This window comes from Rhamphochromis sp. 'chilingali' (assembly GCF_963969265.1).
Source record: "Rhamphochromis sp. 'chilingali' genome assembly, chromosome: 9".
Classification (NCBI taxonomy): Eukaryota; Metazoa; Chordata; class Actinopteri; order Cichliformes; family Cichlidae; genus Rhamphochromis; species Rhamphochromis sp. 'chilingali'.
In genome coordinates this window covers 23,947,419-23,972,397 of record NC_137936.1, presented here as the reverse complement: position 1 = coordinate 23,972,397, position 24,979 = coordinate 23,947,419, and the positions used below count along the sequence as shown (strand labels likewise).

General features: G+C 40.5%; 1 protein-coding gene across 3 annotated transcripts in view; it reads right to left on the bottom strand.

Moving 5' to 3' along the window:
* cacna2d2a (calcium channel, voltage-dependent, alpha 2/delta subunit 2a) overlaps positions 1-24,979 on the bottom strand; it is a 178,491-nt gene that overhangs the window by 6,616 nt on the left and 146,896 nt on the right. For all 3 annotated transcript variants that reach the window (XM_080890968.1, XM_080890969.1, XM_080890970.1), the window contains 23 exons: positions 24,161-24,322; positions 22,522-22,632; positions 21,756-21,834; positions 15,411-15,460; positions 12,436-12,525; positions 11,637-11,705; positions 10,986-11,060; positions 10,822-10,896; positions 10,625-10,696; positions 10,395-10,466; positions 10,180-10,241; positions 8,037-8,113; positions 4,990-5,050; positions 4,242-4,339; positions 2,666-2,756; positions 2,506-2,568; positions 2,214-2,317; positions 2,013-2,111; positions 1,728-1,819; positions 1,592-1,639; positions 1,418-1,489; positions 1,174-1,326; positions 726-778 (listed from right to left, as the gene is read on the bottom strand). In XM_080890968.1, coding sequence (XP_080747094.1) covers positions 726-778; positions 1,174-1,326; positions 1,418-1,489; positions 1,592-1,639; positions 1,728-1,819; positions 2,013-2,111; positions 2,214-2,317; positions 2,506-2,568; positions 2,666-2,756; positions 4,242-4,339; positions 4,990-5,050; positions 8,037-8,113; positions 10,180-10,241; positions 10,395-10,466; positions 10,625-10,696; positions 10,822-10,896; positions 10,986-11,060; positions 11,637-11,705; positions 12,436-12,525; positions 15,411-15,460; positions 21,756-21,834; positions 22,522-22,632; positions 24,161-24,322 — 1,928 coding nt within the window. The remainder of the gene's footprint in view (positions 1-725; positions 779-1,173; positions 1,327-1,417; positions 1,490-1,591; positions 1,640-1,727; positions 1,820-2,012; positions 2,112-2,213; positions 2,318-2,505; positions 2,569-2,665; positions 2,757-4,241; positions 4,340-4,989; positions 5,051-8,036; positions 8,114-10,179; positions 10,242-10,394; positions 10,467-10,624; positions 10,697-10,821; positions 10,897-10,985; positions 11,061-11,636; positions 11,706-12,435; positions 12,526-15,410; positions 15,461-21,755; positions 21,835-22,521; positions 22,633-24,160; positions 24,323-24,979) is intronic.

Sequence of the window (24,979 nt, the reverse complement as noted above, 5' to 3'; positions counted from 1 at the left end):
CAAGTAATTTAACAAAAATATGTGCAGTAACTGTTCAGGTATTATACACATTGTTTTACATAGTCTCAAATTTTGAGAGGCATAAACTAACATTATTTTAAATATAAGGACTGTTTTAAATGTAGTCATTCAGCCTTTTTTAAGTGTGTGAAAAATACGCTCTGTTGGGCTGAGATCATTGAAGAATATACCATTTCTTTCCTTGAGAAATTCGTGTTTCTGCACTATCCTTCGGGTCATTATCCATTTTCACCCCAAAGCGCTGTCTGATAAGTTGTGCAGCATTTAGCTGAATCTGAGATTGAGAGTGTAGCCCTGTACACGTCACAGCTCATCCTGCTGCTTTAGCAGTCACAGCATCATAAAACACTACTGGCCCAGTTCCAGTGGCAGCCAAATATGTTCATGCCATAATACTGCCTCCACCATGTTTGACAGATGATGTGGCATGCTTTGTTTCCAAGTTAATGTTTGTTTCATCTGTCCAAATCATGGTCTTTGGGTATTTAAAATAACAGTGAAGAGAAGTAAAATATAAATTCAACACTTTGAATTAAATCCAAATATTATGTGAGGAGGGTTCACCTGGCCCAACCTTTTTCTTTTTTTTTTTTGTATTAACAAATTATGGATCTATGAAATAATGCTGGCTAATAACAACAAATATTATCAGTTTGTAATACGTATAACACTTGCTGTATGTTACTATACATTAATAATCTTACCATGCAGCAGCTGATGTCCACCAAGCCAGGTTGGCAAAATCTGCAATAGTGGGCTACAGATACAGAGGGAAATAAAAAACAAAATCAATATTTAAGTTCAATCAAACACCCATTAGGCTACATTCGGGCTGCTTTTGGAATCAAACTATTCCTGCCATTGACGCCATATCCACTGACACCTGTGTGGAGAAAGTCTATAAAGTAAATGGAACCCACTTTAATATAAAAGTGATATCTCTCACTAGTTCACCCTGGAATCTGATATTAGTCCAATTAAACAAAAACTAATTCTTAAAAAGTCAGTAGCTGATCTGATTTTTGCACACAGACTTGCAGTGTGAATGCAGCTATAGTTTCCCCATACGTCCATGCATTGATTAAACTAATTGTCTTCTACTCTGCCTCCTCCATTTCACTCACGGTATCTCTCTTTCAAGTGTTATCTTACCACGAACACTCCTCTGGGTGCAGCTCCGGCTTCGCTGTTGGGCATCCGTTCACAAACAGACTGGTAATCAAATGATTGTTTGCTGTTGTAGAAAGAATTGTTGTAGAGCGCGTACATCAAGTAGGGGTCAACATCACTGAAGAACATGCCCACCTGTGGGGGTAAAAAAAACGAGGGCAAGCTCAGTGTAAAGCTAAGCGCGAGGCTACGATCAGCGGAAGAACGAATTCTTTTTTAATAAAACCTTGTTCCAGTCGTCCTTCTGATTGGACATGATTAGGAATCCGCCGTCATCTACTAAATAACACAGCAGATCCTGCGGACAGACACAGAAACGCACTGCTAACTGGAAGTACAGAGATAAGCTGGGGAGTGCTCAGATTCAGAAGGTCCAGTTAAAATTTGCATCAATACTTACATCACTGTTGGCTTCACAGTCCATTTCACAGCCCCTGTTTGGTCCACACTGTCACAGACAAGGAAAAAAAACAGTGTTAGCCAAATAAAAAAAGATTTATATATTACGTATATTATATTAAACATATGTATTTTACCGTATTTGAGCCTTGTCGGCTGTCTGTATGGTTGCTGGCAAGAATCTTAAACTTATCCGTCCAGGCTTCGAGGTCTAGCTTCACTCCGACAACTGAGGAAAGAAAGTTTAAAAGCTCACAGAAGAAAACGACAGGTGTGTAAAAAGAATAGATATATGCAGGGCAGAGACATGCCAACACAAAGTGACAAAATAACAAACTCAGACGTGTAATTATCTCGCTCCGAAAGCTTTTCTCTATCATTATATCACAACAATTTGTTTCCTCTTTCAGAAGAGTACCCACCTGCAGGTTTGATGGTCTTCCCTCCTATTGTCATCTCCAAAGCTGTGCTGACCAGAATACCTACGGTGTCATTTTCTGGGTTCAGCTGCTCGTCCCTGGCTACAAAAAAGGGAAAACGAGCCAAGAGAGCGAGGTTAGAAACAAACAGCCTTTTCTATTACGAGGCGAGTTATATAACTCAAGACTAAGAGCATCATTCACCTGTTCGATAAGGCGCTCGGAAGATGTAACCCTTGTTGTCGAGGCTGCGGCGGTAATAGGTGGCATTAAACGGCTCAGGGTCTTCCTCCCAGGTTTCTGCAGCCCTAAGGTTTAAAACGAGAGATACCAGAGCTGTAATTGTCTCACGTATAAGCTGCCTGCTTTGCCTATCCCACATGTTTTTTGAAACTTAACAGCATACCACTTCAAAAGAGAACAAAGAGAAAAATGTATCAGAACTACAAAGCAGCTGGAGTCCAGACACATGGGCCTCGATGAAGAGTGCACTCACTTGTTTGGAAACACTCTTGTTATACCTCCATCTGTTGCAGCAAACACAGCCAGGAAGCCGTATCTAAATGTCAGGTGGAAGCAAAGACAGAAAGGGGCTTCAAATCAATATCCAAAAATCTTAAAATGCACTTCCCTCAATACTGGCTGGTCACACTCACGTGTTCAAATCTTTATTCTTCCACACTTTCTCGACCAACTGTCTGATGATGCCCGTGTCCAGAATGAGGTTGTGAAGGAGCAAATTGTCACCTGGCATAAGAGAGATTAGAGAGTTTAATCCACATTAGGGGTGCTGCCATATAGCAGCTGATGATAGTCGTTATATTCAAAAAATGAAATATAGAGATTGTGTTAACACCACGGTAGTAATCCAGGACTGGTAACTGTCTGATTGACAGTGATGGTGTTTGAGGTGACACTGCATTAATAGCAGATGTCAGGTATTCTGGATCATTAGTTCAGCAGTTCTTCTACATTTAAAACCCGATGAAAAAGCGTATTTTATGGTTCTTGAAAAGAAGAAAAAACAACAACAATTTGGGCATATTTGACAGCTGCACTGAGGCGACACATGGTCTATATCAGATGCCCAATGTGGAACGTGTGGACCAAATCCCGATTTTAACTCTTTCCTCCTTGAAAGCCTACTAGGACTAACCCTTAGCACAAACAGGAAGCCCTCAGATAAGGGTTAAAATCAGATATGGGTAGCAAGACATTCGCTTACTTCGATTACACAAACATTATGTATGAGTAGGTAATGGATAATAGGCACCACTAGGCAGCTCATTGTCCTTCTCCTGAAAACACTTGCAGCACATTTTGTGGTACATTTGAAAGAAAGGCAGGTCAGAGTGAGGTCAGAGGTCAAACATAAGATGATTTGGATGCAAACTGAAATGTGATATATAATTCCCTATTTACCTATATGCTGTCAATACAAACAACCACAGGTAGAAACAAATATTTAAATAGCTCTATATATTGTTATTAACACTTTGGCCTTTTTGACCTTGAACACCAGGTCAAAGATCAAATGTGATATATTTTTAATTGTGGTACTTTTTATATGTCGATAATGCACACCACACCTTTAAATAGGCTTTTGGTCAAAAAATCATTAAGTCGACTTTGAAGACTTTAGTGGATGTAAACAGAATTATGCTGGATTTTTTAACATGACCGCACTCTGCACCGCTACAAACTTCTATCAGAATTCATTCAAAACTTTTCCGGCCATCGTATTTACAGACACAAAGACTGCCAAAATCATAACCTCCTTGGCAAACAAAACAAAACAACCTAACAACTTTCTTCTACCGAGCTGCTGTGGTTATTACTAAATATTTCTCACCGAAAGCTTAATATTGCATTTGTTACGTACTATTTACAGCTGTGAATTAATACACATTTTCATCATTGGAGGATTTGCGACAGCAGGATAAAGCATGTGGGATTATCTCGAAATAAACTGTGCTCGTCACAAGAAAGAAACATGTCATCAGGTGCAGAAGTGAGGCTTGCTGATGCTTTTTAACTGTATCTAGGCAACAGGCAATAGGTTATATCAGATTCTGGCTACGAAGAAAATACCTATTAGTTGGATCACTGCTGTTTATTTTGCCTTTTTATGGGATATGTTTACAGAATATCACTAGACGAGCTCATGGTGAATTATTTAATGTAGAACAAACTGTGACTTTACTGTGTGGGTGAAAAGAAAATGAAACTCACATTGTTTGGAGTCTGGTGTCACCTTCTCCATTAGAGCAATGAAGTTGAGCAGGAACTCAGTGTTGTTGTTGGACAGTTCCAGATCATTGCAGTACTCCCTGAGGAGGAGACGCAGTGTTTTAATTCAAAGAGAAGGCAAAAATAGAGCTCGTTACTCTTATTCTGCCTCACTTGCTCCTCATAGATGGACACACAATGGAGATGAAGATGCACAAACCCATACACACATTACTTGATGCTATTGTGTGCCGCATGCACATGGCAAAGCTTTAATGTGCTATAGTGGTGTCAGTCAAAACAAAAGGTGGACTTGTACTGCAATACCGAGCATATTATAGGCTGTATGCACATGCAGATGATATTTTTTGCCCAATAGCTTCAGTAATCCTTACAATACATTGTGCAAATGCATTAATAATGCTTAATTTGTGTAAAACATGCAGCACCACAGTAGCAGCAGGCAAGAAGGGTTGATGTGTCTTCAGTGGTCTCGTGTAATGAGTGTAACTTGGGGAATACAATTTATGAATAATATATGAAAAAAAAATCAAAACCAGATGAATTTTATTCCTCATAAATGTAATTTTTGTCAAATGAACTTTTAACTATGAGTAAACACACCACTCAAAATGTAAAATCAAACCATACAAGAAACTTTGAAATACGAGGTGGAAAGAAAACAGGATGCAAAGACGGCACCGAAAACCGATGACCATTAACGACAGGCAGCAATCACAGACAAGGCTACCTGGGAGCAATGAATACATGTCCTTCAGACTCAAAAGTGTTTGGCAGCAGTGACTCAAAATCTGCAACAGAAAGGGGAAGATTATCCAGGAAGAGCAGTGGGCAGAGCAGTGGGGAGTTGTGGATAAACAGCAGCTGTTCTTCAGAGGTGCGGGGACGCAGAAGGGAGTTTACCATAGCAACACTGAGGTATCATGGGAACACTAGCGTTAGCCAATATGGTGCCTAAAAAGGAACCTGACTCAATGGAAGACCGTTTTACTTTCAGAAGCACTCACACTTTTGGTTTCTGGTTTGTTATTTTGCCGGCAAACATTTGCTGATTGTGTCGGGTTTCAATCTAACATATTTGGGATGTCGGAGAACTGACTTGATTTGTCAGGAAGTGAGTTCTCAGACAGGTTATCCACGGTGAGTGCTTTTAGATCAGGCAGGCATCAACATGGCCAACTATTGCAGGGGGGGTGGGTGAAGGTCCTGATGGAAGTGGTCACCCCTCAGACTGGCAGGAGAGAGGACTCGGAGAGACACATAATCAGAGGAAATGCATTGCATTGTGAAGGGCATGTCAAAAGGGCAACTTCAGTGAATCTATCACAGACAAAACAGAACACAAATATCAACCAGCAGGTGAGTCTGCGATGAATCAGACATGTCATTTTCTCATTAAGTCGTGACCTGCAACTGTGTCCAGAAGAGGAATTAAATATTCATTTGAAGAGCTAAAATAGAGTGCCCAGGTAGTTTTCCGCCCACAATGCCATGCACATCCGGGGTCAGCTTTATTGAGGAAGCGTTGGGCCGTGCACCTGGCAGTCTGAGGGGTGAGGAGGGAGGGAGACAAGCTGATGGAGATAGGGGGTACAGAGGGACGACATAGAAGTGAGGTGCCATGCCGACTGGCACCCTGACACCTGACAATATGGGAGGACCTGAGAGGGCAGGACACAGCTCAGACTGTAGGTCTGCAGTCTGCAAGCTGCAATGCTCCCAGTCATGAGATACTGCTGCAGCTAACAAACAGTGTATTTATATATAGATGCCTTTAAAAAAATCATGACTTCAACATATCCCTATTATACTGTAAAAAATGCCATCACTATCAATAGCTGATATATTATTATAGCTAGTAACTTGCACAGACTTACATTGAATAATTACAGATCTTTTAGTAGGGCTCGATGTGCCCAAATAACAATAGATATTCCACAAAATGTATACATATTTATTTATTTAATTAAATATCTATCAATACCTGAGTCTTAGTGTTAGACTTACTTAAGACGTTTATAAACTACACTGTAAGAAAAATACGGAAAGAGAAGAAGAAGAGAGCCAAAGAGAAATGGGGAAGGTGAGGAAGAGAAAAATGAGGGAAAGAGAGAAATGTAGTCAAAGCAAATGAAGTGGAAGAGAGAGGCAGAGGAAAGAAGGTAGACAACGTGTTTGGAGCTATCTACAAAAGGAAAAGGACTGAGGTGCAGGGAGCAAAAGACAAGTTTTAACAGAAAACATGAATATCTGTCTTCCTCGGGTACAGCTGTTTGTTTAATTATTTATTTATTTCTGATTCTGGAGCAGTGGATATGAGAGAAGGTGGTCGAGGTTGGGGACTGGAGGAGCCACTGTGAGAGATGTGGGATCTGAGCTGCAGCAAGAGAGTGAGAAGGAAGAGGAGGAAGGAGGGATTAGAGGAGAAAGTGGAGGAGAAAAAAAGAGGGAAAGGGGAGGAAATCCTGAAGGCAAGACGGGCAGGAACAGAGGCAAGCAGGCTAGGATGGGTGAGGGAAGGGAGGGGGGGGGGGGGGTCAGCGGGAGAAGGTTTAGGATGAGAGGTGTAGGAAAGGGGAGGAAGCGGTAGGGAGTAGGAAGTAGAGGTAGGGAACGTGGACCAATATGGAGTATACTTGCCCTTGGTGTATGACACTGTGTGGATCCATCAGAGAAGGAGTGAGCAAGAAAAGAAACAGGGGATCGGGTGGGAAGGGAGGATCACAGACAATATTTTATTCAATTACTGTTTGAATAAAAATATTGTTTTCTTGAAAAAAAGAAACCAATTAAAGTCAAACAAGACAAGAGAGAAAAAAGAAATGAAGAGCAAACAACTTATTTGCAAGAGCAAACGAGGAAACGGAAACCAACGGAAGAAAGGAAAAACAAAACCAAACATGACAATCTAGGAAAAGAAAAAAACAGCAAAGACAAACCAGTAATTATGAGAGATAACCATGGGGAAAAAAATCAAATGCACCAGGAAAAGAGGGAAGTAATGGGGTCTGGACAAAGAAAGAATGAGAGAGACAACACGTGTCCCCATTCAGACCCACAAAAAACCCAAACTCCCACAGTTGACAAGCCAGTATCCCAGGCCATGTGGGAGTTTATCAGTCGAATGATTCCAAAGCCGAGAAACATCTCACACAGTCTAACAAAAAAATTAAATCAAATCAAAAATAACACACATAACACAAGGAAAAGTTCCCAAAATTATTTTTAAAAAATCATCATAAGGAGTGAAAAGCATGCATGTTTTCACAGTTATCCATAACATCAAATACTTTGAACACAGACGCTTCAGAATCATTACTTGGTGGAAGAAGAGGCGAGAGCATTTGGCAAAAAAAATAATAGCACAAAGGTCACCATTATTTTCACCTGAGTAACACAGTAAGACCACAGCTTTCACCTTTCTGTTAGTTCAGTTGTTTTTTTCTTCAGCCAGTGTGAAGAAAAAACATCACCGTTTTTACAGCACAGCATGAAGACAGGAGGGAACGGGGGCAGAAGAGGAGTCGGGGGGACTCAGGAATGATCCTGCCTATCAGAGAGCATAGATAGAGCGAAGACAAGGAGTGAAGGAGAGGGGGAGGGGGGGGACTGGGCAGGTGCCTCCGCTCGGACACTCTCTATGATGATGTTGAAGACCCGGGACAGAGGACTGAACCAGAGCGTAAAGGTCATATTGGGCGGAGAGCAGAGAGGCAAGAGAGACAGAGTAGTAGAGACAGAGAGTGAAGGATGTTGGGTATACCCAAGAGTACTTACACTGCACCTGGAGGATCTGGTCACTTAGATTGGCCTTGATGTGGTTCTCACTATATGTAGGCAGTACCAACCCTAGACTGAGGTGAAAAGATCCAAAAAAACAGGAACACTTAATGCAAGATTATGTTAAAAGCCACAAATACACAAAATACATATGTGCTTTACTGCACGCCTAGTTTGCTTTTGCTTATTTTCTGTTCTCAAAAAAATCAAGTCTGTGCATATGCAAGAGGAAACCACTCAGTTCAGAAAAGGATTTTTAAGGCTGATACAAGTATTTGGTGATTTAATTTTCCAATATTCTGATACATTGGCCGACATTTTTTTTAAGACACACAAAATTTAAAAAGATAAAAAAATCCTAGCATCTTTTACCTGCATCTAGTAATTTAACGATCAGCATTTATAGCTAATATTGATGATAATATCGGCCTGCCAATAAATTGATAAGGCTCTAATGCTCAAACAGACAGCTCTTTGTACTGTCAAATACACAACTCTAGGTTTCAGTAAAACAGCGCCATCTGCTGTGTTCAACCCTTCTGTTAGAGAGGGGTAGCCAATCGAAAGAAAGGAGCGGAAAGAGCTCAAATGACTTGTTTCAGACAGTGGATGGGGCTGTTAAAGGTAAATAAGGATTATTTGGAACTTTGAATCATCCAAAGCTAGTTTGGTGTAGTCCATGATTAAAAATATAGAGTTGGAAACCAGCATCACAATCAAATTCACGTATTGGCTGGAAACTGTGAGTTTGCTGTATTTCTTCTTGAGTTAAAGTGAGGCAGCTAATGGGAGTTTTGACACTATAGATTGTTGGCAATGATAACAATTACCATTAAAACTGTGGCCAACCTTCTTTAGGGAAAATCACTAGTTTAGCTGATGAAGATCCACTATATTCACCAGCCACTTGCTTTCTTTGTTTACTGTTTATTTGAATTCCCCTTAATCTATAAAAAAGATGGAACAGTCCTTCCTGGGCTCCACATAAATAATAATTACATTACAATATAAAATCTCACATAATCAAATAAGATAATAAAATCCAAGGCATAAAAAAGAAAAACAATAAATAAAGAACAATTAAACTAATAATAATCATATCGCCAAGTACCCCTGCATTGTATGAAATACTAATGAAACAAGAAATACAGGAAGCATTTGTCTGCTGAGTGGCTCTGAGCAGTTTGTGTACAATCAGTTCATCAAAGCTTTTTCTCTGGGAAACAGCTGCCATCTGAAGCTACAAATGACGCAGGTAAACGCAGTAAGAGTGACCCTAAACAATAAAGATGGAAAAAATAGAAAACACCTCAGAGAGCCTGATTTTTATCCAATACTAGTGAGGCCACTGTGAAAGTACGTCACTTTTACCCTGCAATACATCACCATTAAGACATAATAGGTCATAAATTGTACAAACAGTCATCGCCGAAAGCAGAATTTAAACGGGACAGAGATGTCCCATTTCTTGATCTTTGTTGCCACGCAAGCATAAAATAGAAGTCTTCACAGATATAATAGGAAGAGATTAAAACTCAAACAGAAAAAAAATTCTATGAGCCTTGAACTGCACAATGTAGGATACACTACTGTGCAGAGCTTTGGATGTCGGTTTATTTGAGTTTCACACAGATTCTTAAATACACTGGAATAACCATTTGAGTTGGATATTAATAGGACTGTGCAGCGAGAGCCTCATATGCACTCTGCCAGGACTAGGCACGCAGCCAGCAGACGTAATAAAAAACACAAATCAGGCATTTGTAGGACTACCGAATGTCATAAACTGTAATTTGCAGAGTGTTGCCTAGAGGAAATGTCATTATGATACAACTTCAAATGTTCAACCGAGTTTTGAGATGAGTAAACTAAGCAGTTAATTTACGCTACTCCTCAGAAATGTTAGCAAAGATAGAAAAAGAAGTGGCTTTTTAATTTTCAGTCAAATTCATTAGCGAGCCGCCATTAATTCAGGGAAGCCACTGTTCACAAACATTCATAGGCAGAAGCTGTCAAGCAGATATCTGAGACTTGTGACTCAACAATTTAAAGTGTAAAATCTGGACTTCACTCACAGGTTCAAGTTGCGCCATCTTTTTCTCTGACGGTCAGGTGATGCATGTTTGCATTTCCAACCTACCTGTAATCTGTACCCTCCACAGGGGTCCACGTGTACGTCCGCACGGCCTCGTCGATGTACCTCTGTTGGCAACCACAAAAAGGTAACCTTCACACCTCCTCCCATAATCGGAGAGTAACAACAGACACTAAACATACCGAGCGCTTCAAATTCATTACAACACCAGTAAGGTGCTACTTCGGATCATGATTGAGTTTCATATATTGATGACTTGCCTCATCAACTGATTTAATGAGCGTCTTGATTTTCCTTTGCCCTGATTTGCCATCAATCATCTGTCGGCGGATCTGAAAGGCAAGCGAAACACAGAGGCTGTGGCGTGAGTGTTCATAATGAAAGACAAAAATGGTTGAAAACAAGTGACAGTTAAAAGGTTAAATGTAACACAAATTGCATGAGACACAGGTGGTGACAGTCATGATATTGCACGGGAATAGTTCTGCACCTCCTCTTTGTTGCTGTCTTGCAGTTCTGCATCCAAAAAGTCCAGAGTGACGGGCTCCCTGAAGTTAATGATCTGCACAGAGAGACAAAGCAGTGGAAGATGGAGGAGGAGGCTGAACGTCAGTCAGCAGGAATAATGTCCAAAATTTTACATTGACAACTCTTTAGATGCACAGAAGTGTTAATAACTGGGTCTACCTTAGGCCGAAGGTTGGGATGCAGCAGTACATAACCATTTGGATCGATGGCAAAGGTATAGCCATTAGCTCCAAGCTGCACAGCACAAAAGGGAATTTTGAAATTATTAAAAAACCACACATATCTGAAAGTAACACAAGAGACATCTTCAGCGACATGCTCACTCTGTATGTAGGTGTCTTCTTTTTGATTTCGTTGATTGCAATGTCTACTCCCATGACTCCAAGGATGAGCTGGTTCTGTATGCAGAAGACATAAAGCAATTATAAGCATTTTATCCACAGCCGCTGCTAGTATCAGAGAATCAAACGGGGCTGGTGGCTGTGCCGTGAGCGTGCTAAGAACATCTCTATGCCATCTCTGACTTATCACTTTGTGCGCAATCTGATTAGCACATATTTTCACAGTCTATCTTAAACTGAGTCGGTTTGCTGCTTTAAGCCTTTGTGATAAGCTCAGAGTAAATACTTTGGTCATGGATACTGAAAGCTGGATGCATCTATGGATGTTAGTAGATAGTACAGATGAGTTGCTGTGATGTCTGTCGTCACCTCAGGGGGGAGGTGTTGCATAGAAGAGCAGCTGGGCGGACACCGTTACAAATGATTGATGATGGTCAACAACAAGAAATAAAACCTCAAATCCTTCTGCTCCTCCAACTTGTGTCTGTTTTTAGTAACTTTACAGCCCTACCTGCCTGGATAGATGTAAAAAAAAACAACAACCCAAAACATTATATTTACTAAATAATAATGATAAAGTGCAAAAGCACAGCTATTTTAAGGTCACATGCTATGTTGCAGTGTTGCTTTTACCCGAGAGCTTGCAGTATCAGCAGTGAGGTTGAAGACCGGCATTGTGCCGGTGATGACAAGGCCCAAACCCTAATAAAACACATTAGAAATCAAATTAATTGTATCCTTAAAGCACATGCCCAGATATAGATGACAACAAAAATATGAAGAACACTGTTTACCAGGGGCAAATGCAAGAGGTGGCCAGATGGGTGACTAATCCCACCATAAACCAAGGTATGGACACCCCACATAGACGACGTCATAGCCCCCTTTTTTTGTTTGTTTTGCAAAATTCCATTTCTTTCTCGCTGTTGTTGCCACATGAATTCTTTTAACGGCAAACTCATGTTTTCAGGAACATGAGTCCTGAGTTCCAACATATCTCGAACGCACCGTGTTTCTACATACCAGTCATGCCCGATTTAGTAAATGATAAGACCTCCCACCCCCAACAGGTTGCGGCAGATGGCTGGTCTTCCCAGAGAAAACTTCTGTCAGAGGTTTCTTCCTGTGAAAAACTGGACTTTTTCTTTCCCCCTGTCGCCAAGTGCTTGCTCATAGGCGGTTAAATGCTGTGATTTGATGCTATATAAATAAAACTACCGGTACAGTGAAATGGAATTGAATAAAAGTGTACTGACGATTTACAGCGATTTGCAAAAAATAAACCACTTTATATGCCAGCCAATGAAAGTACCCCCTGCTTTAAAAATAGTATGACTTCACCACTGCTTTGTACTGTCAGTGTATCAACTCCTAGCCTATACGTGCACAGGATATGCTTATAAATTCATTATGATTATAAATTCTTGCTTACCAGTGCATCCTGGTAGACGTTTGTCCACTGCACCTGCTTGGCTTTAGTCCCGGCGAGCACCATCGGACGGCCCAGGACATCCAGGTACTCCTGCACCAGCAAAACCACAAATGCTAGTACGACTGCCTACAGTATTCACACATAATCAAACAGCCATTTATAGTGCGTGTCATGTACTGCCATTAAAGCAGAGAACTTGAAGAGCCTTCCGACGTTCATCTGTCATAAAACTACAAGACCCTGACCGGCCTCGTCTCTATCACCACATAAAGCAGCGGGCCACCAGCAGCAGCCGTGTCCCGGTCCTGCCGCGCCATAAAGCCTCCAGTCCTGAGCCGCTCAAAGCCGTTTTTCATCATTATGAAGGAACTATTAAAAACACATTAAGGGTGTCAATGGCACGACGTGCAACCACGCCATTTTCCCAGAGGCTTTCCTGTCAATGCTAGGAATGTGATAGCGTCCCACAGCAATTGTGAATAGAGGTGAGGGGTTAAGTCTACTAGTAATACATCATATTCATTATTTTCTTTTTGCCGTCTGAAGCCACCTCAAACAAAAACTGGGATGTCTTTTTTGAAAACAACTGATTGATCTGTGTCTGTTAGGAGATGCTTAACTGGTTAAAAAGTCACCTTATGACAGAGGAAAGAAATGGATGCCAGAAATATAATCTCACAGAGACCAGAAGAAGAAGGCAAAACTGTTGTATAATTAAAACTAACTGTATACTTCTGCCATAATAGCTTCTTTTTTCCTGAGTATCCTACTCAGCAGTCAGTGAGCCATAAAGTCATGTATCACCACAATATAATTAAGTGTAACAGGATCAGCAAAAAGCAAACAAAAAAAAAAACCCAGCAGGTCATCTGGGTTAAATGTTAATTTAACAGTTTGCACATAACGACAAATTTCCATCCCTTCAGCAGCGAAAGGGGAAATGATATTGCAAAGGTCTGACCCCTGACACCATCTACCCTTGAAACACAAAAGGCGTGACCTGTATAAGCATGCAGCTACTTCAGTATCGTGATTTTGACCATTTGTTTTCCAGCGTCTGAACAGTAAGGTGCTGACAAGCGTAACCTATTCTATTATTAGCTCAATAAAAGTCCGGTTTAATGCGCCACAGGGAGATATTCCATCAGGACAGTGACAGCCAGACCTCTTCACAGGATAGAGAGGGGGAATTTTCTGCCCGGCTACAACAATCTGGGAAACATAAAAAGTCAGCAACTGGAGATATCTGGTCCCCCCCCCCCACCCCCACCCCCCCCCCCCCACACCCCCACCCCCCCCCACACCCCCACCCCCACCCCCCCCACACACACAAATGCAGACAGTGAACTCACCAGTCTGGTCACACAGAAGCCAAACATCCAAACTAATGCCTGCACTGTTATTGTTGCTCCACTGAGATCCCATACAAAGAAGCCAGGATATATAAGTCAAAGTATTTCCAACTATTCATTCATAAAAGTATGACTCAGGATGGTGAGTATAATAATAATTTTTTGCCTTCTGTAGTCCATCTGCTATTTGAATAGTACTATCATATCATATTTAAGCAAGACTACCCGATGAGTGTGTGATACTGAAGGGCAGACGGTGGTTAAATAACATCTGGCCCCAGTGTGTCTTCTGGGCCTGCACAGAAAGCTGTAGTCACCCACCTTCAGAAAACCTATTAGAGTAAGTGGCGGCTCTCAGAATATAAATATGCCAGAGTTAATGGAACAGCTGACAGTCTATTCTAGGGCCTGATCACTCACCGGCACTGGGGGTGGGTGGGAAGCGGAGCATAGGGGAGGAGGGGTTTGGAGCAGCTCCCCCACCACCAAACAATGGAGTCAATTTCTCCAGCTAGAATGAGGTTATCCCGAGGGCCTCTCGAAGCCCAAAGTGCCTTAAGCAAATGTGTATGTGTGCGTGCATGGGGTGGGCAGGGGACGTCTGCGGGCCTTCTACTTTACTTAGCGTTCAGGTATGTTCTCATGGAAAGACCACATTTGTTATCGGTACATCTAAACTCGTGTCACTTCCAATTTATTGCCATCCAGCTGTGCTTTCTTCTGTTCCTCAGGAACTCTTGAAAGCAAAGCTACAGTGTAATTATCATCAAAGCCAGCATGGCAGAAAAGTAAACTAAGTTCTTCATTTAAAATATCGTTTTGTGGACTTTTGAGTCCATGAAAGGATTCGGAGAGTCAGTAGCAGAATTATATAATTAACCTACAAAATAATCAGGTGAAGTTCTGAGCGAAAATATGCATCTAAATTAAAGTAAAGCTAAAGTACAGATCTTTCTGGAAATCTGCATGTATAAACATTTGCATCCCTTTGCTGTGGCAGATTGTCTTCTTCTTCTGTACAGGTGGATCAGCAAAAGCCATTTGATCAAATTTACGAATCAAATTTTAGGGTAGGATATCTTACACGGAGCTAGATTGGTTCCTTTCATCTGGTAGGATGTTTTTAAGCAACGTTCTGAATTTGCACAGCTTTTTATCTGCCAAATAAACATCTGCTGCTTTAAGCAACTTAAACTCAACAGGCGTGTGACCAGCCACACACGCTAAGGCTAGTGGTCAAATTATAGGATAAGAATGACTTTCATTGTTAACGTTTTAGTAGCATTTTTCTTCTAACATCAGAAACAGGATTTCACATTACTGTTTTCTTCTCCTTTCGTTTGCTTCCTTTAGAGGACACCACAGCAGATCATCTGCCTCCTTCTTACCCTCTTCCTGACATCCTCTACTGTTGCACCAACCCTCTTCATATTGTCATTCACTACATCCAAGAATTTTCCATGATATTCCTTCAAATTATTACACAAAGATCTTTTGTGCTCCTATTGTCAAAGATGGTGAAGAATCAACAGCCTGTAGAAGTGGTGCCATTACTAACTTTTAATTTTAAAAGTAGTATTCCCAACACCATTTTGCAGCTAATACAAACTCTTTATATCTTACCTGAGTGTTGATTCTGATGGCTCCAATAGATGGAATTTCAAAGTAGTAACCTGAAGATTAAGAGGAGAGAATTAATGCACTATCTCCACGCCGAGCTTGCATCCAGTCTGCTTCATGGAGCAGCCCGTGTCATACATATATTTTCAAAAATTAAACAGTCACAGTGTGCAGTAAAGTGATCCATTAAAGATTGGTCTAATCTCTTCATGTTATGAGGCACACTTAATAACACCATCTTCAGCTGATGATGTTGGGCACTGCAGGCATGGAGGAGCCTTTCAGACTCGTGGCTGCGTTGCAGGATGTAAATGTGGTGGCTCATTGGGAATGCTGAGTTAGGAATGGAGGAGAATGCCCGACTGGGTCAATAACCACGCTGCTCCTCAAGTTATTAAAGCCATGAATGTTTATACAAAGAGCTGCGAAATGGAGGCAGCATCCCCAGAATGTTAAAAGGTGGAGATAACTTTCATTATTTTGATACATTATGCGGTTTTTTTACTCGCCTGGTCTGCGTTGAAATTTGTCTCCTGTGTCTCATTCATTAGCGCACGTGCTCATCCGTACACATCTCTGCACCCTCAGACTGAGGTTCACATGTGCACACACGCAGGGCACAGCCATTTGTTACTGCTCTGTTAATAACAGCCATTGTCCAAGTGATTTCTGACTGTGTGCCAGGGAAGTGGTTATGGAGCAAAGCACGGCAAGGGGTGAAAAAAGGAAAATGTGTGCAGTGACCAAAATGTAAATCTCCGCTCTGCGCTACAGGTTCAGTGAAGATTTTCAGTTACGGGCTTTATCAATCATTTATTTTCTTTGACTATAATTCAGTTTTCCTCAAACTCCTTCTTCACATTTAGGAAGTAATTTGGGTCTCTGTTAAACAAATACAGTGCTTGGTGATAACACACTTTTTTATTCCCCTGCCATAAAAAATAAGAACATGTAAATGTTTTAGAAATGTGCCAAAAACTTATTTAAAATGAAAAAAAAAAAAACACTGAATTCAATGAACTGAGTTTGTGTTTTACACACAAATTTGAGCTGGTATACTGGAGTGGTCAGAAATTACTCAAGCACTCAAACTAATTTTTCTGTTCAGGAATCTGAGTAAATAACTGTAATTTGGCATCTTAGTAAAAAATAAATAGTGTGCTCTTCTATTCATTTATTTTAATATTATTATTATTTTGCTTTTTTAAATGGTGAATTTCAAAAATCATGTATTACAACAATAATCCAACAATAATTCGATTTTAACATGTGCTTGTGCATAACGGGGAATTAACAATCACAGAAAAATACAAAAATGATTTTGTTAAATACCAGTAATGTAAATTTAGGGCAGCTGTGACATTTCAAACCTTATGTTTAGTCATGGTCTAATACATGTTTTAAGTACTGGAGTCTAAAGAAATCACATACACTGATTACCAAATACATATCAAGCCTTTCTATTAAAAATAACTTTGATTTCTATAAAAAACAAAAAACTAATCATTGATGTAAACTTAAACACTGCGTGGCCAAAAACATCCACACTAATATTACACTAGAAAACTTTTAGCTTTGATCCTTTTTGATAAATATATGCAGTGTCACAACATTTATTTCTGTCTATAGCTCTTGTATTGATGATGCGAGAGTCAGACCACCGCGTAAAGTCTTCCCCAGCACATTTAAACATTTTCAGTGGACTCTGGTGGCCAATCCATGGGTGAAATTATGTCTCTGTCCCACTTTGACCCTGATGAATCCTGGTTTTGTTCTCCTGGAATATATCCATCAGGGAAGAAAAAGAATCCACTGATGACAAAAACCTGGTTATTCATTATAGTCGTGTAGTTTCGCGATCACAATCATTCGAGACATTTTTCCAGCCGTCCTCACAGATGATGGTTCACAGTATCTTTCCAGATTTCAATAATTCACTGAACAGGTCTTAACCCGGTTTTGTAGTTTCAGTAATGCCCTTAGATGTTTTCTTTGCTGATAATGTGAAGCTTCCAAAATGGAATAACATCTTTCCAATGTGCCTTCCAACATATTTAAGTAATGAGAAGTTACTCACTGCATCAGTTCGGGTTTAAATAACCCAAACTGTTGCCAGCCCAAACATATTAACCACTGCAGTAATTATTCAATGGAAGGCTCGTCTTCTCCTGTTTTCTTAGTTAAATCGAGGTGGTGACTTCTTTTGGGCCTGATAGTTTTTACTGTGTAAAGAAGAATGCAATCTCCTGCTCAGAAGAACAGAATAAACAGCTTTCTGATGACATCCAGTTTCCTTAATGCTTTTACTGAGACAAAGTATTTAAACTGAAGTTTACCCAGTAAACCCGTGCACCTAATTTCATGGTGTAATTGATTTTATTTCTCTTGGTGGTGGGCATTATGATTTGTGGAATATTGTACTTCTAACTTTGGATTAAATTCAACACTTTTGTGGGAGTATTAGGATCACCCGCGCGGCATGTGACGTTTGCTGTTTGTATCCTCGACTTCACCTGTTTTTTGGAGATAACTTTCTTTTCTGTTTTGGATTTTGTTACACTGTGTGAGAGCATGCCGAAATGGTCCCATTGTCCTCAGAGTCACAGAGAGGTTGCTTTCTTCTTAGAATGGGATTGCAGCTCAAGTGAGGCAACAACTAGCATCTTCAAGTGCCCTAGTTGTGCATGTTTGTGCTTGTTGGTGTGCATTAATGTGGTTTGTCGAATGTGTGTGTGTGTGTGTGTCATGGGTGAAGGGTTAGGGCCTGGAAGTGTCAGGGAGCTAGCTCTGCTGGAGTGAGATACCAAAGAGTAATAAGTACTGAAGATACGAGAGGACAGCTCCATTGAGGCTTGTGTGTCAACACTATTGTCTTATGCCAGCATAGACTTTAGTAGCATGGTAATCACTACAGTCATGAACAGAGGAGAGCTTGTTGGCACAGAGGCATAATCCTGGACTTTCCCCAGCCTGACAGGGAGATGGCATGGTAATCATCCTGCTACCAGACTCCTGCTAATTAATAACAACTTCTGGGGAGATACTTCTGAAGCACGTGGCTTCACTGGCAATAAGCTAATCGGCACACAACTAAAGGCCACATAAAGGAGCAGTTTCAGATAAATCACAACACTGAGAAACAAAATTAAACAAACCACAACAGGCCAAAAGAGAAGCGGGTTAAAAACATAAGAGTGAGCTCGACAACAACAGCAAACTAGGCTGGAGACAAATGAGCTAAGTCAAGATGAGATGCATGAAGACAAAGTAGCTCACAGGAAGACCAGCTGAGTCATGTGGGCTGTCAGACTGAGGGTCAGAGGCAGAGCTGCCTGTTTGCTGGGTTATTTCAGGGCTGCTGATCTCAGCATCATATGCCAGAAGACATTATTTTAAAGCAACTCAACAACAGATGGAAGGCAGTGTCTTAATACCTTATCTTTCTGAAAGCTTTAAACCTGTTTTATTTCAGAGCACAGTGAGCATCACTGATGGGCGTGGTTGGGTTCGGATGTGAAGTCACACTGTCCCGGTGGACACCTTTTTATCACTGCTGCAAGGCAACAGGTTAAATCAACAGGGTCTAAAAAATAAAAGTGACAACGTGTGATTACAAAGTTGCACTGTCATACTGAACTTATAGTCTCCTGGGGCAATGCTCTAGCTCTTAGTGTTTTTGGATTGTTTCAAGTATTTCCCATCAAAACAGTGACGCATTAACTTTAATTCCAATTCTGGGGAAACAATGTTGTTGGAGGGAGTCAAATCTACCAAGATGCTACTGGTTCTGGTAAAAAAAACAAAAAACTCCAGATTTTCAATCTGCTGGGTTTTCAGCTCCTGTGAGCTGAGTTTTTGTTTCCTCAGTCGTCAGTGGATGTTACAGCAGAACTCTGTGTCGACAGTCTGAGACCCAGCAGGAAAAGTTCAAGGTGCACAACCCCGTGAAGCACTCGGGATTGGATACTGCGACCGATTTAGCTGAAAACGGCCTTTTTATAAATGTCACCTCCTCTACATCTCTGGGCTATAGCTAGAGATCCAGCTCCCTTCAGCAATGACGATCCTTGCCTAAATTGGCTCAGTTTCATGTAAAAGGTGGAAGTTTGGACTTTCTGCAATATCAATTTGTTAAGCACTGGTGGTCAGAAAGGGACCCTTAAGGTGCTATCAAAAAATATCAGGCTTGGTTTTTGATTACTATGGGTGAAGTAGCCAAATTTTGTGATTGTGTATACACAATGTATAACAAAACTGACGAAGGTCTGGGACAACATTAACCCTTGGGGCTCAAATTAAACTTTTTGTTGGTAATGCACAACCAAGTCCTGCAGTGGTACTTCTGAGTAAAAAGAACTCATAAAATATGTATGTGGGGTAATCAGGTTGTTAGTTTTTAACTGTTGCAAATCTGCAACACCTGCCTTGAGAGGGTTAATAACGTTAATCTCATTAATTAAACCATTTATTCTTAAATAACTGAATATTTACTTGACTAATTCATCTTTTAACTAATTAAGGAACAACAACACAAGTCAGTGCACCCATGCTTAAATATTTTCTGCATGATATCAGTCTGGCACAAATCTGTGAAGAGATGTTCTGCCATTATTCACAGATGTTTCTTTTCAGATCCTCTTTGCTGCAGGGGTTGCACTTTAAGTTCTCCAGATGTGGGTGTTCTGTTGGATTCACGTCAGAAGACATACTTGGCTAAGTCATAGTTCACTTTTCTTGAAAAAAACAAACAAAAGATGTGCGATTGTTTGTGTCTTTTGCCAAGCTTCTTGACACTACGAGCCCACTCTTTATTCTGCATTTGAGTGAGCTCACTTTGCAAACGCCACCTCCTCTAAACCTCTGGCATTACTGCAGACCCATATCAACATGCTCCCACCTCCATGTTTCAAGGTCAGACCTATGCAGTCACTCTGGCATTCATTGCCAGGTCCACACCAAACACTGAAATCCAGACAAATGGCTTTTTGCTTCATCTGAATAAAGAATGTGTTGCTTGTACTCATCAGGCTTTCTTTTGTAAGGCGTAATTGCGCAATTTTGTGCCCTCTCATAAGGAAAAGTCCTTTGCTTAGTGGTTTGATGACTGCCAAAGCAGATTCTTACGAAAATCTGTTGTTCCAATATATGGTTGTGAAAATTGCTAATTGTACACCAACGCACTCCTGAGGTCAGCCGACAAGCTTTCAGGGGTTTACATCTTCAGGCAGTTTGTATTTCATTATCCCAGGACAAAAGAGGGAAAGAAAGAAAGCCGTGTGGAGTTTTCCTTTAAAATCTTGTGAAATCCAAAAACTGTGAACAGCATGTGTAATAACTTTTGTAACAGAATTCACAGATAAACAGACTTTTGGTGCAATGGTACTTGTAAAGCACTTTCCACTCTAGTTGAGCACTCAAAGCCTTTTCACGATAAGCCTTATTCACCCATTCATACAAGTGCCTTTTTCTATGCCTAAGTGCTTTAAACCTAATATTCACACATTCACACTCTGATGGGTGGATCGGGGAAAATCAGGGTTCAATATCTTCTCCAAGAACACTTCTACATGCAGACTAGAGGGACCAAACCACTAACCAGACCTCCTAAACCACAGCTGGTTTAGGATGATGCTGGTAGTTTCAATGCTGTCGCTCTATTCTATTTTAAACTAAAAGCTAAAAAAAATCTCCCAGTTTACTTCATAGAAAAAAACAGAATTGAAAGGTAATACAATTTTGACAGTTTCATTATAATACAAGGGTTTCTACACATAATACACCAAATTTATTTTCAGAATTTTAGTTTAACAGTAAGAAGTATCGCCTCACAACATGGAAAGTTCAGACTTCCCCACAGTCTCATTCCCTGTAGATGTTCTGTTTAGACATGTTAGCTCTTTGGCAAGAACAGCACCCTAATTATTCTAAAAACGATCATTTAACACACTTTTCATATAACTTTAAGTAATAAGTTTACAGAGGCATTCTGTATTTTGAATTGTGCTCTGCAAACAAGTGGACACAGCCTATCTGTATAAATAATTACAGCATGGAAGTTCTGAAAAATAAACTAGGCACGCTAAATTTAGCTATTTTCTTGCTTTTTTTTTTTTTTACACTTCCCCCCTCAGAATGGCTTGACTAAGACAATATCATTCATCAGGGTCCAAAAGTGTTCTAATAAATAGCATTATATTGATTCGAGGGCATGTGGTGGATGTATAATCACGGCACTGCATGTTTTCAAGCACACATCAAGTATGTAGATGCCTACACTGTGATTAATGGGTGACACAAATCATTCCCTTTTCTTAGACTTTGCATACAAGTATGAACTTCTCCACTTACCTTTATTGGCGCATGCTATCCACTGCAAAGGGGTGACATCGTAGTTATGCTGGCCAACAGAGAAAGTGAAAACACGAACCTGATTGACGAAAACAACAGATAAAAGAGACGAATCACATCAAGGAAATTTATATATATATATAAATAAAAAAGTAACTGACAATAATCCACAAACTTACTTACTGGCAATAAAGTCAGCATCATGTACATAAACTATACTGACTGACCTCACAAACATCTCCAACAGTAGACGACAGTGATACAGAAGTGAAACTGCAGATTAATCCTATATGACAGCATTCGTCATGAAGGAACCGCAGAGTAATGAATAATGGTAGAACTATGAAATCAGGGAAATGAAGGGTGGAAGTGACAACAAGCTACTAGTGGAGTATCTACTGGCTGTAATATTACAGGCTCTGATGATAAAGTGGCTAATTAGTCAGCAGGTCAGAGCTGTTAACACCAGCAGCTAAACAACAAAAGAGACGAAATAAGAGGGAAGGAATGCGAGAGAGGAGCGAGTTGAAGAAAGACTAAGGAGATTTAAAAAACAAAACAAATGGGAGTGAAGAAGCTTGGAGAGCACTTTATATGCACAGATTGGAAGGCTAGGCATGTCTGACTGTCTAGCTAAAAGATCTGTTTATGCTATATTCAGACAATGTCAGCAGAAAACAATGGAAACAGGGAGAGAAAAGGCTGTTTCTAGAGATGCGTGATCTCTTGGGCTGAACAGATAACATCCTCATAGGGACAAACTCACTGTTTTGTTGGGCCAGTTGTACTTCTCAAAGATTTCCTGTGCGCGATCCTCCCCGCCATCTGTAAACATCATTATCATCTTATTGCAGTTGGCCCTTGGGGCATTGCTCTCCTGTGGCACAAGAAACAAAATGAGAAGATAAAGGGAAACAAGGCAGGGAGATATGCTAAAAAATGCAGCAGTAAAGGGGCAAGCTACTAAAACATATCCACTGTATGATCCCAATGCAATAATTACAAGTACTTAATTAGCTTTAGTTATGTTAACAACAAAATGATTACAAAGTGCTTAGTAATTGGTTAATAATTGGTCTTTAAACCATATATTTGAGCTGCTAGATATTGTAAAGCTGGAAATGAGGTTTATAAAACATTGTAAATGGTTATTAAACAGTTTAACACTGATGGGATAGTATATTGCCAGGGGTGTAAATCTGACCTGGGCGCTGCGGTTTGTGTTTCTTTCGCTCTTTGATTTCATTTTCACTCCTTTTGTGGTTGAGTTTCAACCACTAAAGCTACTTGATTAAGTTCTGGAAAAGATTGTGCTTTAGGTTAAAACATTCCCCTTCTCAAAATCAAACTATAAAGGACACTTCAACATATTCACTAGAGAAAGTGGGAATCGAACCATTAACCTTTCAGTTGCTAAACAACCCGCTCCACTGCCCATCATTGTAAAACCAAGAGTTCTGAATAAGAGTCCATATGTGATCAAATCCGACCAGTACTCGTATCTATTATTCCCTTCCTCTTCATGTATTAATTCTTCTATATTTTTTCTTTTTTTCCTTCATCTGTTTAAAAAAACCTCCTCTAATCCACTCATTGCTTTACTGAAACATTTATAGATTTCTTACTTGGCAGCCAAAGGCTTCTTCACATTGGCGTAATTTTAGGATTGCATCTTAAGTATACAACCTTATTCTAGCATTAAATCTGGTTGTCTCGAAAACATTTTCACTGGCATTATAGTCCCCGCCACCCTCCTGCACTGCAGCTGTCATTGATATGCAGACAAGCAGCAAGTCAATCTGACAAGATTCTAATAAAGACAAATAATATTGCGACAATTACATATTTTTATTGTGCTTTTGTCTCCAATCACGGCAGTGAGTCATCTACAGACAGCGATTAAAAGGGGCCTTTTTATTTCTCATTCTGCCGGCAAAAGGGAAGTTGTGAGGGTGCGGGTATGGAGGGGAGATCACTTGGCTCCATGCCTCCGAGCCCACCAGAGGAATATAAAGTGTCTGTGGCTGATATCCTCTGGGCTGCGCTCATCAATCATCCCATCAGAGCCCATTAGGGTGGCAGCCTCCTAAAATACACAGCAGCATACGGAGCTGAGGCAGCACCTGTGTCGGGAGCACGTGGCTCCCTGCTGCTGACAGACCTCGCCACGGTGCTGGCTGCTGAAAAAGCTAGCGTCACTCCATTGCTACCGCAGTTATAATCAGACTTGCCTTCAACACTGACAGCCCTCTGGAAATGTCTTACGCAAACCTCAGCCACTCACTGTCAGCTTTGTGTTATCACTGTAAATTCTGTTTTATTAATTGGATTAGACAGCAACGTCAGCCACAGACAAACAAGGCGCTCGAGGATCACCTTTCCCTGAAAGGCTTGTTGGCTCTTACATTGAGAAGCTGTTCAAAGGCGAATGTGAAGCCAGATTTGTAATCTGTGGTCCCCTTAGCTTGCATACGCATGACGGCTTCCTTGAAGATCTTCTTGTTACGAACGTTGGCCTGGACCAAAGTCCTGAAGCAATCAACTACAAAAACGGCCTTTTCATTGAACTGGAAGGAGACATAAGAAGAATTGAATGATTTGCCCATTTAAAAAACAGTTGTAAAAGTGCATATTTCTATGTAACGTATGCATGTGTGCACAGTTCATGGAGACAGGATGCAGACGTGGGTGTGTGCAGATGTAAGCTACCCTGCTCCTGGCTGGCAGTAAACACTGGTAATTACAACTTTCCACACCAAGAACAGGTGCACCTGAAACGCCAGTGCATTACACTGAACAGAAACCCAGCCAAGGTAATATAATCTGTCTCATCTCATCTACCAAATTAGCCTAAACCTGTGTATATGCATGTGCTCGTGCTCGTGTGTGTGGCATCTCTGCGCGCTATTAGCAGCATGTTTGTAATAGCATGTTTCAAATGATGTTTCTTCTCGAAGGTCAGCTTCAGAATCAATTAATGTTTTCAGGACAGATTGATGTAAACTACTACATGAGAGAAAAGATGGCATTTTGATTAGGTCGGTATCATGTCATATTTAAACTGGCAGACAAAGACAGACAGAATTACAGTGCTGCTTCTTCAAATGTTAGGGAAAGCAGAATCTTACATATCTATATTATTGCTAATATATATTGTAATATCTATATCACTAAAGCACTTCTGGATGGATGCAAACTGCATTTCGTTGCCCTGTACCTGTGCA